General features: G+C 41.6%; 1 protein-coding gene across 1 annotated transcript in view; it reads right to left on the reverse strand.

Moving 5' to 3' along the window:
• Window positions 1-12010, reverse strand: part of efnb1.L (ephrin-B1 L homeolog) — a 58374-nt gene extending 46364 nt beyond the window's left edge. Inside the window, 1 exon segment of the mRNA NM_001087479.2 lies at window positions 11904-12010. Within this exon segment, the coding sequence (NP_001080948.2) occupies window positions 11904-12010 (107 nt within the window).
• Window positions 12011-14961: the final 2951 nt, after the last annotated feature.

Consider the following 14961-nt stretch of genomic DNA (forward strand, 5'->3'; position numbering starts at 1 on the left):
CAGCAAGGGGGGTGCCAATATATTAGCTCTGATCGCACGCCAGGAGGATTCTGGGAGCTGTAGTCCAACAACATCTTGAGGATGAGAGCTGGCCTACAGCAAGACCTATAGAAAGCCATGCGCTGAAAAAATAAATAAATAAGAGATCCCAGCTGCATTGATTTTTAATGGGTAAATTATTCCAGATAAGAGATTGTGTCTGACAGAGCATTAACACACGCTGTAACTATAACAGGGACCGGCACATGAGTATTTGGACATGCACTCAGCTGCTGATAAGAATGTTATTTTTTTTCCCCAGAAAGATAAATTACTGTTTAAATGTTGCTATCACCAAAGGTTAACTAGGGTGAGACCGCCTCAAACAAGAGCCTCTCGGAGCACACACAATTTATTAACTATTACATGAATGGGTGTTTAAATAAACTGTGTTATTAATGGAACACACACAAGTGAATTGAAATTATTGATGCACGCCAATGCACAATGTGAACACCCACATGCACATAATATATTTGTATATGTGTGTGTGTGTGTGTATATAGTGGATCCACACACACTCACACACACACACACACAAAGATGAAATCAGGAAAGCCTTGTGACTGCTCATGTGTATCACACCATAGGCCACCATGGTTTATTGTTACTTGTTCAGCATGTGAAAGGGCAAGATTTATTTTGCCAGCAAGTACACTCTCCTAAATTGACCATCAATTCCTGTTTTCAGACGTATTAACACAGCCAGTGGTATTCAAGAAAAAGGGGCGAGGGCTATAAACTAAATGATACATCATTAATGCTGCACAAAGTACACTTCTCCCAGACTGCTGTTTGTCACAGTTGCTGCTTTCAACGTACTAATACGAAATAGCCTTTAATTATGTTTGCTTAACCTGTCGATAAGTGTGCAACAAAACATAGAGACGATGTAAGAATGGGATGTATACTAAGGCCATATTCACTTTTCTTCCTCTATATAACCTGAAATCACCCATGCGAGCAACACTCCCGAAAATATTACTCTTTCTATTCAGCCCCTCTCCTAATCACCCTCCAGCCTGCCAATCAAACCACTCAAAGGTTGCTGTGGTCACTGGCACCTTAGCAACCAGTTTTGATTCTAAACAGGAGAGCTGAACCACTACACACTACATACCAACCAACAAAGGAACTGTAACACCAATTGTCTAAAAGAAATTAAAATATAATGTACTGCTGCCATGCACTGGTAAAAGTTCTGTGTTTGCTTCTGAAAGACTACTATAGTTGATATAAACAAGCTGCTGTGTAGCCATGGGGGCAGCGATTCAAGCACAGGATACACAGTAGATAACAGATAAGTACTACTATAGTTTATATAAACAAGCTGCTGTGTAGCCATGGGGGCAGCCATTCAAGCACAGGATACACAGTAGATAACAGATAAGCACTACTATAGTTTATATAAACAAGCTGCTGTGTAGCCATGGGGGCAGCCATTCAAGCTGGAAAAAAAAGGAGAAAAGGCACAGGTCAGTTTGAATGGCTGCCACCATGGCTACACAGCAGCTTGTTTAAATAAACTATAGTAGTCTTTCTGAAGCAAACACAGAAATTTTAACAGTGATTGACAGCGTTACATTATATTTTAATTTCTTTAGACACACACATTTTTTGGTGTTACTGTTCCTTTAAAGGACCAGTAACATCAATTTTTTTAAAAAAAAAAATTAGTTAGAATACATCAAAAAAATTAAAAAAAAGACAAAATTAAACTTTCAAGTCGCAAAGTCATATGACTTATATAACCGAAATTCCACTTGCGCTACTCTTCAGAAAGCAAACCATCATGCGGCGCTCGATTTCTCCACCCTGCCTTCCTTATAGGAGATAGCCAGGGAGGAGAAATCGAGTGCCGCACGAAGTGGAGTATCGGTAAGTTATTTCTTAATAAAGACTGTCGGTTTGAAAGTTTCATTTGTCTTCGCGTTTTTTTACTTTTCAATGTTTTTTTTTTTAAAAATGTTGATGTTACTGGTCCTTTAAGTATGGTCACTTGCTGGAGGAGTTAATAGCTTTAGATTTACAGAACCTAGTTACCAACGTAACGTCTGAGCCAAGCCAGACGCAGGTCTAAGACGCAAGTGCTTGCGCTTCACTGGAAGCAGAGACAAAGAGCATCCTGGAAAATGGCTGAACTGGCGTGAAAAGGGAATCTCACCTATGCCGTGTCCAATGTAAAGTAATGTGCCTGCTATAAGCAGAAGTCTATGACAAGGTGAGCACACTGGCAAATGCACAGATGAGACACCACAAATATATAACAAAATGAGCCAGACCTTAGCCACTGAGCAAACGAAGATTGTTTCCATTAAACAGGTTCATTCTATTCTCGCAGTATTAAGTATCCAGACACACGAAGGTCTAGATCCCTGCTTAAAATTGTTCACCTTTAACTTTTAGTAAGATGTAGAGAGTGATATTCTGAGACAATTTGCAATTGGTTTTTATTTGAGATTTTTGAATTATTAAGCTTTTTATTCTGCAGCTCTCCAGATTTCAGCAATCTTGTTGCTAGGGTCCAAATCACCTTAGCAACCCTGCATTGATTTGAATAAGAGACTGGAATATGACTAGGAGAGAGACTGAATAGAAAGAGGAGTAATAAGTGGAAATAATGTTGAATTTGTAGCCTTACAGATCATTTGTTTTTAGATGGGGTCAGTGACTCCCATTTGAAAGCTGGATAGAGTCCGAAGAAGATCAATTGAAAAGTTTCTTAAAGTTCAATAAAATACTAAGGGGCAGATTTATTAAAGGTCGAATAGTAAAGTCGAATTCGAATTTTTTATTTTTGGTCAAAACTCACTTTCGAATTGGGAATAATCCAAACTCGATTCGAATTTGAAATTTATCAAACCTTGACCCATGGAACAATTCGATTTTGACTATCCGCCACCTAAAACCGAGTTCATGTACAAGTCAGGTCCAATGACCCATTTGAAGATGTTAATAGCCTTCCTGACATTCGAATTTTTTTTCAGGAGAAAAAACTCGAATCGAGTTTAGGCATATTTCAAGTTTCAAGAGTTACAAGTTTTCGAGTCAGTACTATTCGTCAGAGTTTTAGACTCTTAAATGACCTCCAATTCGAGTATATACAAAAAAAAAAAAAATAAATTAGAAAATGAATTCGAAATTCGACCACTGATAAATGGGCCTCTAAAAGTTAACTTAAAGGTGAACACCCCTTTAACAATTTGCAATGACAGCCATGCAGTAAGTTGCAGTTAGATGAGTTCACTTAATACCAGTTATTTCAACTTTCAGTAAAACATTTTTCCTGCCTCGGAATATGCTTTCTGCTGCTGGGTCCAGTATTGGAAACTCCCCTAACAGGAGAGACTTTGCTCAGAAAGTGGATTGTGTGTTCCAGCTATGAAGGGCCACCTCTGGAGAATTGCACTGTGCGCTTCTGTGGGGCTACGTGAATCAAGTGCCTCACGCAGACACGGCCCTCGCCAAGTGCTCAAGTCTTTCTGGCAGTAAAAATAAGGAGTGAAAGATGAGTCCCAAACAGCGGAGATGCTGAATAGATAAACTCAGCAGCGCGGGAGAGAAACCCGGTGGAAAAAAAAAACACTGATATTTGGAAAAGAAAACGAGGGCCCGGTACAATCAATATCCCTAATGTACGTTCAACTGAAATCTACTAATTAAGATTCACACTTCATCTCACTCTGACAGTGTAACAGCCGCAAAAATTATTCCAATTTACAAATTACAACTGCAGTTTTATTTTTTTTTTTTATTTTAATAGTTCAGACCTCCTGTGGCCAAATTATCAACAATTTTGATAAAATCAAGGTTCCGAACAGCAAAAGTGTTATCGGCTACAAGCAACTGTAGAGGAATCCCTCCCCCCCCCAAAAAAAAAAAAAAAAAAGTTTCCCAGCAATAGTTGCATGCAGACTCCGGACTTACTATTTGTTTCTCAGTATATGTGTGTACAGAAGACGTTCATTAAGAGTTTTGTAGTCGTTAGCTTATATCTGCTAACGATGCTATTGTCAATTTGCACTGAGCGTAAACTGGATTATTTAATTGTTTGAGGCCATTAGTGCAGCAGCAATCGCATTACTTAAGGCTAGGGTACACGGTAGAGTCTTGGCCATTTTTCCCCCACGCGTTTCAAACCATCTAAAAAACACACGTTTTAAGGCAAATTACAAAATTCAAATTGTCCTCCCATTACTTCAAAGCATATAACTACTGTCCGTGAGTGATTGGAAACTGGAAAGCCCCTATGAGGACCGGACACAGATGTAACCCCAGTGCTCGATCCTGTGCCATACTTATAGCTTACTATGAGACTCCATCTACAATAATGTGTTGGCGGAGACTTCCTAAAAAAAAAAAAAGTTAAGGCGTTAAATCAAAGTGCCACGAGACTGCACGCCTAAAAACTCTTAAAATAGTTGAGGGGTGGCTCTATAACTCTATAATTCAAGCACAGGAGCACTCCCTTACAGTTAGCAAATACAATGAGTCCTATTGCAACAACACTGCATGCATTATATAATCGGTTTCTGGCCCTAACTGGGAAAGCTGGATATTTAGGGCGTATAAATTATACAGGGATGAATGAGAAAATCCAGAATTTTTTTTTTTTTTTTTCCTATGATTTTATTTCAGTGCAGGCAATCTATAAAACTAGCACATTCCCCTTATTGTTTTTATTTATTTATTGTTTTCCAAATTGTCATTTCCTACCTATAATAATGTTGTTGATATTTTTGCGTTGTTTAAAAAGAGTCGGATTTCAGTTAAGTTTTCGGTCCGACTTTCCCAACAACTTTCTTGGTAGCTTATTGAAGCCTTATAATTAGGCAATTCTTACTGGTCAGTACTTGTATGGAATCTGTATGTGTGACGTATATACACCCTTATACAGTACAGGATAGGGCCTGTTATCCAGAATGCTCAGGACCCGGGGTTTTGCAGATAAGGAATCGTTACGTAATTTGGATCTACATACTTTAATAAGTGTACTAAAAAAATAATTTAAACACTAACTAAAACATTTATAGGATTGTTTCCTCCAATAAGGATTCATTATAATTTTGTTTGGATCAGGTACATGGTACTGTAGAAAAAAAAGGAAATCATTTTTAAACAGACTTATTTGCTTATAATGGGCTTTATGGGAGGGTAATTTCTGGATAATGGGTTTCCAGGTAATGGATCCGATAACTGTACTTTTGGGGGCTTTATAACTACCTAATAATTAATATTTCAAGTTGGAAAGAAAGTTTTGGCTCTCTGTCCCCCGTTTGGAAGGTCCCAACTTAAACATTAACTCCCCCATATGTAAACTGATGGGCCGGAGAAGTGAGTTCATTCATGAGAATGCTTTCAATAGAGGACGTTACATGGCTGAGCTCTTGAGACCAAGGCGCAGGAGGCGACATTATACAGGCCTGTTCAGCATAAGTCTCAAGCTGTACACACAATATTGCAGGTCTCAGCCTGAGAGCGTTCCGTGAAGCGTTTGCAAGGAGTTTTTGCATGGTGGAGCCTGTCACATCCTCTTACAGAAGAACGTGCCAGGGGGAGGTGGGCACGTCACCCCCCGGGTTGCCTTATTGCATTTCGTCTCTGTAGAGAAGTAGGAATTTTTTTTTTTTTTTTATCCCTCAGCGCTCCCTACCTGCGAGAATGACACACCGAATATTAATCTGTCAGTCCCAGAGCGCTGTATAATTTTTGTTGCTATGCAAAAGCATTTTGGAAGAACAGAGTATAGAGAATAAACCTGAGCAAAGTAAATGAAAGCAGAAGCCATTAAATCCAGGTGCTGCCGAGTGAAATATGGGCGGGGGGAGAAATGAATAGTTACGGCTGCAAATGAGCTCTTGTTAGAGCAACGATTCGCAAGGCTTCTGCCACACACTGCTAACGCAGCACAGGGTAATTACAAGAAGCCTATTGTCTTATTTACCGCAATTGTAACAAAAAACCGCAACGGCAGCAGAAATGTCACTGCTTAAACCCACAGAGTGCCTACTCTACACGAAGTCTCATTTGTCCTACCGATTATCTAGCTCGGGGGAGCAGCATCCCTGCCTGATCCGTAAAGGGTTAAGGCTCAACACCTAAAGGAAACATTTTGGGTTTTAGGGGTTTGATATATATATATTTTATCCAGTGTTTAAGTGAAAGCCGGGAGCTGCACATTGGAACGTTATTATAGTGATAGGCTGTAATTGGGGAAAGAAGAACATGGAATTTACAAGGGGTGCGGGACTTATAGCTTTACCCTTTCAGTGCCAGAGGGACACAAAGGCTTGTGGGTTAGCAGCTAAAATGACTATTTGTTCAGCATGGAACAGTTATACAAAAACCTAAAGTCTGCACCAAATCGGAGGTTTAATTAACATCCAGAATTCTCATTTTTTTTAAAGACCCAAGGAAACGAATGTTGGTGAAATATTTAGCTGATTAAAAACAGGTGCCTGGGACCCAGGAATAATAAAAAAAAAGCCCAATAAAAAGCCAAGTAGCATATTCATAAACCGTATTTAAACTTTAATGCCCGTCGTAAGCAAGCACTTTCTACTTAAGCTTTTATAAACCTGGCGATCATAACGGCGCAGCTTGAAAATAAATCTTCGCTAATTAAGTGCGCAAGGAGATAGCACCCAATAAGCGTTTAAATCATAATAGGCGAGAAAGAAGAGATGTGGGTGGGGGGGGCCCATTTACAAAATACTTGCTCTAAAGTTAAAAACCCACCGAGCCCCAAACTGTTTGCAGACAAGTCTGAAATGCAAAAATTCTTACTGATCTGATTGTGGTTGCCAAACATAACAAAAATTAATGTACAGCGAATGTAATGTATTTATGTACAGATTCCTTTTTGTTTACTGAAGAAAAAGACATTTATTTTCGTGGTTGTGAAACCGTTGGACAATTAAAGCCGGAGCTTGCGTCTGGATATTATCTAAGTAGTGGCCATTTTGGGAATGGAAAATGAGTTCCATTAAAGTGTAAAGGAGGGGAACAAAAAAAAAAAAAATCATGCAAGGTTGGCTTTTTTTTTTTTTTTTTAGAAGAGATTTGCTTTAAAACATATGCTAAACTTTCAATGTGCCTAATGATCTAGGACATAAAGGTTATGTTTGTGGGAGTACAAATACTCTGTATAAGTACAGTATTTGGGCAATGAAGTAACAATCACAGATGCCCCTGCTGTCAGAGTCCTTCAGTTTAATTAGGTGGAATGAAACATACCCCTATAAGTACTAACTAATGATATTACTGCGCCATTGTTCTTGCAAAGCCCAAAGACATCAAGATATTAAAGCTGAAATGACAGACTAGAAGGGTGATCTTTTGTTTAGATGTTTGCCGGAGGCCGGATTTATCCACAGTGGGAGAGAATGGAAGCTTTCTAATATATTAGGTCATTTTCTTGTCGAACCAAGGGAAGCTGGTGGCATAACGCAGAACTACTCTAATTCGCTCACTAGCATCTGCTACCATTATATTCACATGAGGGTTTTGTTTTTTTGTTTTATAGAAATTACTCTGCAGGTTGTCAGGAGATAAAATAAAAGGAGCGGTGTTTTTGGCAAGTTGTATTATTTATAAGAGGGACGACGTGACTATGATAAATGTCAAGAGTGCGACCTCCCTGCTGTACTTATAAAAGCATATATTCCCAATGATGTAATGAAACACTATGCCAATAAGCCACACAACTAAGAATGGAGTAGCTATCTCTATTTGGGTATGGCACAATGCATGGGGCACACCTCAGTAAGCTTAAATGCCTTTTTTTCATCTCACAGACTGTGTACTAGAACCCAAACGACTTTAAACACAATAAGCATCGCTGGGGCTACAAGTTAGCACTTCATAAGCAGAAGCCTGAGCAAATGTGACCCTAAACTAACATAAAATGCAGATTACTCTGCCTTAGTTCTACATGCGGAGTGAATATTCCAGGGTCAAGCAATCCTCTCCGACATTTACAGTCTTATTTTCAATTAAAAGGAAACAAGTGCCTGCGCCATGGTGGGCCACACAGCGGTAGAGGCTATACATTAATGGCGCGTTATAACAGAATAAAAACGATATCATGACATCACTTGAACCATCAACCACGAAAGCAGCTTACTATCAAACGGAACAACATTGCACTCTTCTCAACCAGGCACAGCTCCCTCTGGCAGCGAAGTGGTTTACTTTCAGTCACAGCAATTACAAAGGCCCCTTCAAGGTAAAGGCTTCAGTTGTCTAACGTTACATTAGTGTGGACTCTGCTGTTCACTTTCTAAATGGGATCGATACAGAAAACCCCCAAACTCGTCCTGCTTTCAGGATTTCACTCTCCTGGACATAGGTGAAGCCAAATGATAAGTAATGGCTTTGCCTCCTGTTCTCCAGAGCAACATTATCAGCATCTTTTCCCTGCTGTCTAGCAAGGTTCTGCGAGCAACACAAGATAAATAAATAAAAATATGGCTGTACAACAGGCAACAAAGAAACTGGAAATTCGAGGCATGCATTTTTAGCAGCAAGCCCGGAGCGATTCTCTCTCTTGAAGGCAGAACATCCACAGCACTTCAGTGTGACGTGGAGACCACTGCCAGTGACTGAAGGTCAACAGAACGAGGACAAAGCAGAAGAAAGATGCATTTACTTCCAAGACTGAAACCCTGGAACTTACGGCTCAAATGAGAACGTAACTGTAGATTCCATGACTTTTATCTCCGCTCACTGATGAGCCAAAGTTACAGACAACAATTGAGTGCACAGATGCCACAACAAAAAAAGATGGAAAGGCAATAAAAAGCATCACCCAGGGTAGTATATATAGTAGTTCATTGAAAATTTCCACATCCTCAACTATTGCAAGAAAGCTAAATGTTGGGCCCTGCAGCAGAAAAGCAACAACAGAAGAGGCCACTTCCAAATAACCAGCCTCAAAATGCTGTACCAAATCATAATTTTCTACATATATATCGTCAGGCATTTAGAGACCCTAATATTGCGGTCAGGAGACAACACAGAAAAAAAAAAATAACGGCCAAAATTTCAACCACCAGCCATGACTTAGCAGTTACTTTGTTGCACACAGAACTGGAGTAGATAACGCAAGTTTCTATATGACAGATTTGAGTCTTTCTTGCTTTTCTGGGTTTCTTCCTGCCGGCCAGTTAAGTTAAGAAGACGGCAAAATGACACTTTGTTTTAAGTACACAGGATTGAGAGGTTTCCTCTTAAAAAAAAAAAAAAAAAAAAGGTTTTGATAAACGAAGACCAAGATGGGGGTGGGATAGGTCTTATCACCAAGGGAAAGCCATCACAACTCCACTGACATAATGCATTTCCCCCCCATTACAAATGGCCTCAGCAGGGCTACTACAAGAGGCCCAATTAAATTCAGAGCTCTTGTTATGCTCCACACTCCAAGGAACATTATTGTGCCCCCAATTCATGGTAAACAGTAGTTTTATAGGATTGCCCCAGGCTCATTTTCATGCAGCTCCCAATGCAACTTGTTCTACAAGTCGTACAGTAGGCAAACGACACAGCGGCCTTTTAGATTGTGCCTGGGGAGAGTTTGTACACTCAAACAAAGTCCTACCAACCTCCCAGACGTAGCAGCTAATTAGCAATAGTTGGCTCATAACACTATTACATATAGTTATTCATTTTTCCCTACAAATTTCTTTAGCACTTGACTTCCTAGACTCCCAATACTTTGTTTCTTAAAGAAATAAAAAGCCTATCTGTCTAATCAGAAGGACATCATTTAAAAAAATGTTTTAAGGTATGAAAACCAACAGACAACTTTGCCTTTCAATATCTATTTATTTGGGGGCAGATGTATCAAAATGTGAGATTAGAACTCACCACAGAAAAACTCGCTTTCCATTCATTCCTATGGGGTTTTTCAAAAGCATATTTATCAAATATTGGTAAATATGATCCTAAAAATCCCATAGGAATGAATGGAAAGCGAGTTTTAAATTCACACTTTGATAAATCTGCCCCTTTAAGTCTATATAATAACACACGTATATATAGGACCCCATAGTGCATAGATAGCAAAAAAACCCTATTCAATATTTAGAGGTCACCTTAAGTGGGACACCACTAAAGGTACAGCACAGGCTACCTTAACAGTTCTTAACAGATTCCTCGTCCAATATATATCCATTTTCCATGTAAATTTCACACAGATCCCCAGAGTGTAAGCTCCCTTGCACAAGGACACAAAGAGATCCCACACCCAACCACAAGCTTCAATTTCAGAGAAGTCAAGGCAGATCCGATTTTAAATATATATATTTGACCTTTCTACCGCCACCTAAGAAAGTGCAGAACACTGACAATTCTTATTCCCTCACGTTACATCACTAAGTAAATATATATTTTTTCTACATATTGATAGATAGGAATATAGACTGTACAGAGGGGAAAACATTTGATTTTTTTTTATTAAACAAAAGAAGCAGAATGCTATAGAAAGATGGTGAGCTCTTGCATGCAGACTATATCAGATGAGAGGAACGTGAAAGGTTGTATTGCTCATTCTTTCTCCGAAAGTGCCAGCGTCTGCATCCTCAGCAATACACGGGAGTTATGGAAAAGCTCACACTGGGCTTATTAATGGAGTGCCAAGGAAACAGAAGGGAAAGCAGAGGCAAGGGGGCATTTGTACTGTTTCTCAAGGAGGAACGGGCGAGATATGAGATGCAATGGAAGATAACAGGCAGTAATAAGAAGGGCCTATACACACACACAGATTGGAAGTGCCAGCCAGTCTTCCTCTCAGTGGCCGTTTCTCAGAAGCCCCTAACAGTGAGGGTTACACATTCAGCCATTGCCCTTTGGGAATGATGGAAGCTGTATTTCCACACAAGGCCTCTACAGACAAAACCGGCCACTTAGATGGACCATTGAAACCCCATTTACTTCTATGACAGTTTCACTAGTCCGTTCACACTAGAAAGGAAACCGACCCAGTCAGTGCTGGGAGGAGGGCTACGGGGGCCACTGATAATGCCCTCTTCTCAAAATTTAAGGGGGTCTTAAAAAATAATTCTAGTTATGTGACTGGTTTCCACTATGCAGTTGAGCAGGTCATGGGAAGGAATTGCAGTTGACGGACAACTTCAGGGTACTGGGGCAATTGCACTGTTGGTCTGAGTTGCATGGAAATTGCAAAAAAAAAAAAAGCAGCAGGGAGCTGCGACTATACTGGTCAGACTTTCCAGATGTCTCCGAGGGCAGCAGTAATACCATACAATCAGTTGGATGCGATTTCCATGCCGCTGGAACCAAACAGGCACATTATTGTGATTAATAAAAATAATAATAGCTGTAGTGTGAAGCGGCTTATAGTGCAGCTACAGCACCAATGTCCAAGCTGTTGCATTACTACAACTCCCGGCAGCCTGTGGCAAGCCTTTGGGGTTTAGGGGCAATGCAGCCACAGGAGGGGCACCCCAACCAAATTCAAAACATTTGTGAGGCATTTGAAGGAATTGAGAACATTTGGGGGGTATTTGAAACAAATCAGAACATTTGGGGGGGGGCACTAGAAGAATTGAGAACATTTGGGGAGAATTGAGAACATTTGGGGGTATTTGAAAAAAATCTAAACATTTGGGGGGTATTTTAAAGAATTGAGAACATTTGGGGGGGTATTTGAAAAAAATCAGAACATTTGGGGGAGCCACTAGAAGAATTGAGAACATTTGGGGGGATTTGAAAGAATTGAGAACATTTGGGGGGGGAGGATATGAAAGAGCAGCTGATTGTGGAAATACAAGTCCCAGCATCCTCAGCGGCCTAAAGCAGTAGATGTCAGAGCCCTGGGGACACAGGTTAGAGGCGCCCCTTACCGCGGGTTCTGCGAGTTCCATGTGACCGGCTCCAAGTTCTTTCCCAGCGCCGAGCAGAGACGATAGAGAACGAGCAAAAGCCCGAGAAGACGCCGGAGCCCTTCCATCCGCACAGGTGGCTTAACGTGGATCCGAAACTTGCCCTCAGCTGCTAAATCCGATCCCGGAGAAAGCTCCTTTATGTATCCGCACTTGCCATCCCCTGGCACAGAAACCAGCTTTGTATTATCCGCCTTACTCCCGGGGGCTCCTCACGGCTCCATACCGTGCCCGGGATTTTTCCTCAGTGTTATTCCCTGTCACACAACTCCGGCTTTGCCAAGTCCCAGACAGACGCACAACTGTACAGTCCTAGCGAGCCCTACGCTTCCCAGCGATCCCCCAGATGACAGGAGCCAAAAGCAGCAAATCCTTCCCTTTCCAGCCTCCCGGCTTAGACTGAGGGACAGCGATCCTGCAACTCTCTCCAACTCCCGCCCCTACTAGGCGTTCCCTTCATTCCTATAACCAGGGCCAATCAGAGCGCAGGAGTTGGAGCCTAGCTGGGAAGCCACGCCTTATTAAGTTATCACTGGGCGTGGTAAGCGCAGGAAGAACCTCCTCCTAAAAGGGGCCGCTGAGGAGGTGTGCAAGTGTAGAGTGAGCCTGTGAGAAGCCCTAATGGCTGAAACTGGGGCACAGAGCTGTGTTTCGTGCACATTTCTGTAGGGGGGGCAGTCTCAGTAGAGACAGACATCTGCTTTGGGCTCCTATTGTTATATATATTTATATATATAGGTTGTGCATACCTTGACAGAAATCAGTGCAGCCTGCAGCAGTACCCTCGCTGCACTCTCTAAACCAAGTCTATCAATATGTAGCTTCTGGAAAATGCCCGAGACAGTACCGGGCGCAAACGAGGACGCGCGTGCGCAGACCAGCCTGCGTCTATACGATTTGCCGTGTGAGCGGCACCCCCTATGGGTTGGCTGCTTATGAGGTACGTGCCTGGCGCCCCTCAAACGTTGCGCCCTAAGCACGTGACTCTTCTGCTTGTCCCTAGTTCCGGCCCTGGCCAGAGGGCCCTCTGAGTACTTGGCTTATTTTGGTCCCACCAGTATTTCAGTCATGGCTTCCATTTTATTTTGCATTTGCTCAGGAGTCCTATCCCTGGTGCATGTTGGTCCTGGGCCTTCTCAATCCTCAGGGGCCCCTGCACAATGAGGAAGAGCCTTTCAACCCTGTGTAAACTTGTTGCTTCAGCTCCTTGTCATTCCACACCCTAATCAGACAGCCAGGGTTCCCTCTCAGGTGTCTCCTCACCTTTCCCAAGAAACCTGAATCCGTACACCAGTTAATGGCAATAATTACAGTGGCTGCGCTTCTACATCCTGTGAATGTGGCAGTAATAACCCCCCTAGCCTCGCTCATTTCCACTGCTCCCATTCTCCCTGCTCAGGCACCCATAGCATACAAATCACAACATGGTTTTCCTTATATGACACCCCATGGGTGGGCCAAAGAACATCATGAAATTTTGGGGCTTGTAATCCAAGCGACCACCCTATAAACTTGCCAGTTTTCTACTTGATAAAGGTGGCTAGCAGTAATCAGCTTCTTTATACATGTTACTAATTTCTATTTGCACCTTGGTGACCCCAATAAAACAGGCCGTGCACCCCATATTTGTTTTGGTGTGTTGTTGGGTGGGGGTCAGACTTTCCATTTATATTTCCCAAGAATATGCAGGGATGCGTTTCCCGCTAGGTGAGGTCTGAATCCGCTCTGGCAAATAATGACACGTTTATAGGCGTATTAAAGGCTTCCTTGATTTTGAGGTCACATTAGAGGGATTAAAAGATGCCCGGGTGACTGTTTTATGCCTCTGATTTATAAGATCACATCCAGGTGCCGGGACTTGCTGGGGATTGTGTTTGTGTGGTTTCCTTTGCAGTGAAAGTATTTTTATTGCAAACAGACAGAAAGTCCCCCCCCCCTGTACATTGATCTCCTTTATTCTACCCCAAAAAAACCTGGACTATTCCTGTAAACTTCCATCTGTCCTTTAAACAGAGCGCATAGCAAGAGCCTGAATATTGTTTATTCATATGTATTCATAAGTGACAGCTACGACACTGACTGTTCCATAGATGATGTTCTGTGACTTCAGGGTGGCAATTTGGCAAGCCCCTTAATGCTCCACCATAAAGCAGATACTATTCAGTACTTTTACCAAACCTAGGCCATCTATACAGTAAAAATGATCCACCAACAGCCAACCCATATAACCAGGAGTAGGGGTACAAGTACGGGTGCCACCTGGCTGGTCTATTACCATCTCAGCCAGTTCAAAAAATACTTCATGCCAATTTTATGAATAGGAAAGGTAGTAAGAAAGGCTGGTCTTAGAAAAGGTTGCAACCCTAGAATGAAGGGAGGTTAAACCCACGGAAATGTTGATCATACTGGTGATATAACAATAAAAAGAGGGGCTAAGTCCCCTACTGCAGATGCTAAATCCTATCTACTACTGTATATAAACATATTAAATATCCTCAAAGATTAGGAGACTTTAAAATGATTTTGCAGTGGGACCCCTTACTTTGTAGTTCCACCACTGCCCAGTCAATAAAACAGATGAGGGCATTACATTCATTGAACATCGTCGTACAGCCCCTAAATGCTCATATTGTTCCTAGTCAAGCTCACCCCCTATCCGTAGCCGCTGTCTAAGTGACAAATGATTTGGCGTAGCCCAAACTGTAATCACAGGCATCTGAGAAAGCAAATAAACTGGCCATTTTCTGGTGTCGGCTAATTGGAAGTAAAATGAGTGCAGAGGAGGTGAGAGACAGACGCACGTGGCTTTTCTGTGTGCACAAAATAGACCTAAATATTTGTGTGCAAGTGACAGTGGAAAATGTGAGTGCACCATGAATTTGGCCATGTTTATACCTCCCTGACAGGTTAAGGCAAGAGGACAATGGTTCAGCACAGCCCCATTAGGCCTCTAATACTTTCCCGGATTTCTTGGGAAAGGAGAGGGAGAGAGAGAGGAGCAGTTAAGAATTTAAGAAAG

Source organism: Xenopus laevis, chromosome 8L, assembly GCF_017654675.1.
Source record: "Xenopus laevis strain J_2021 chromosome 8L, Xenopus_laevis_v10.1, whole genome shotgun sequence".
NCBI lineage: Eukaryota > Metazoa > Chordata > Amphibia > Anura > Pipidae > Xenopus > Xenopus laevis.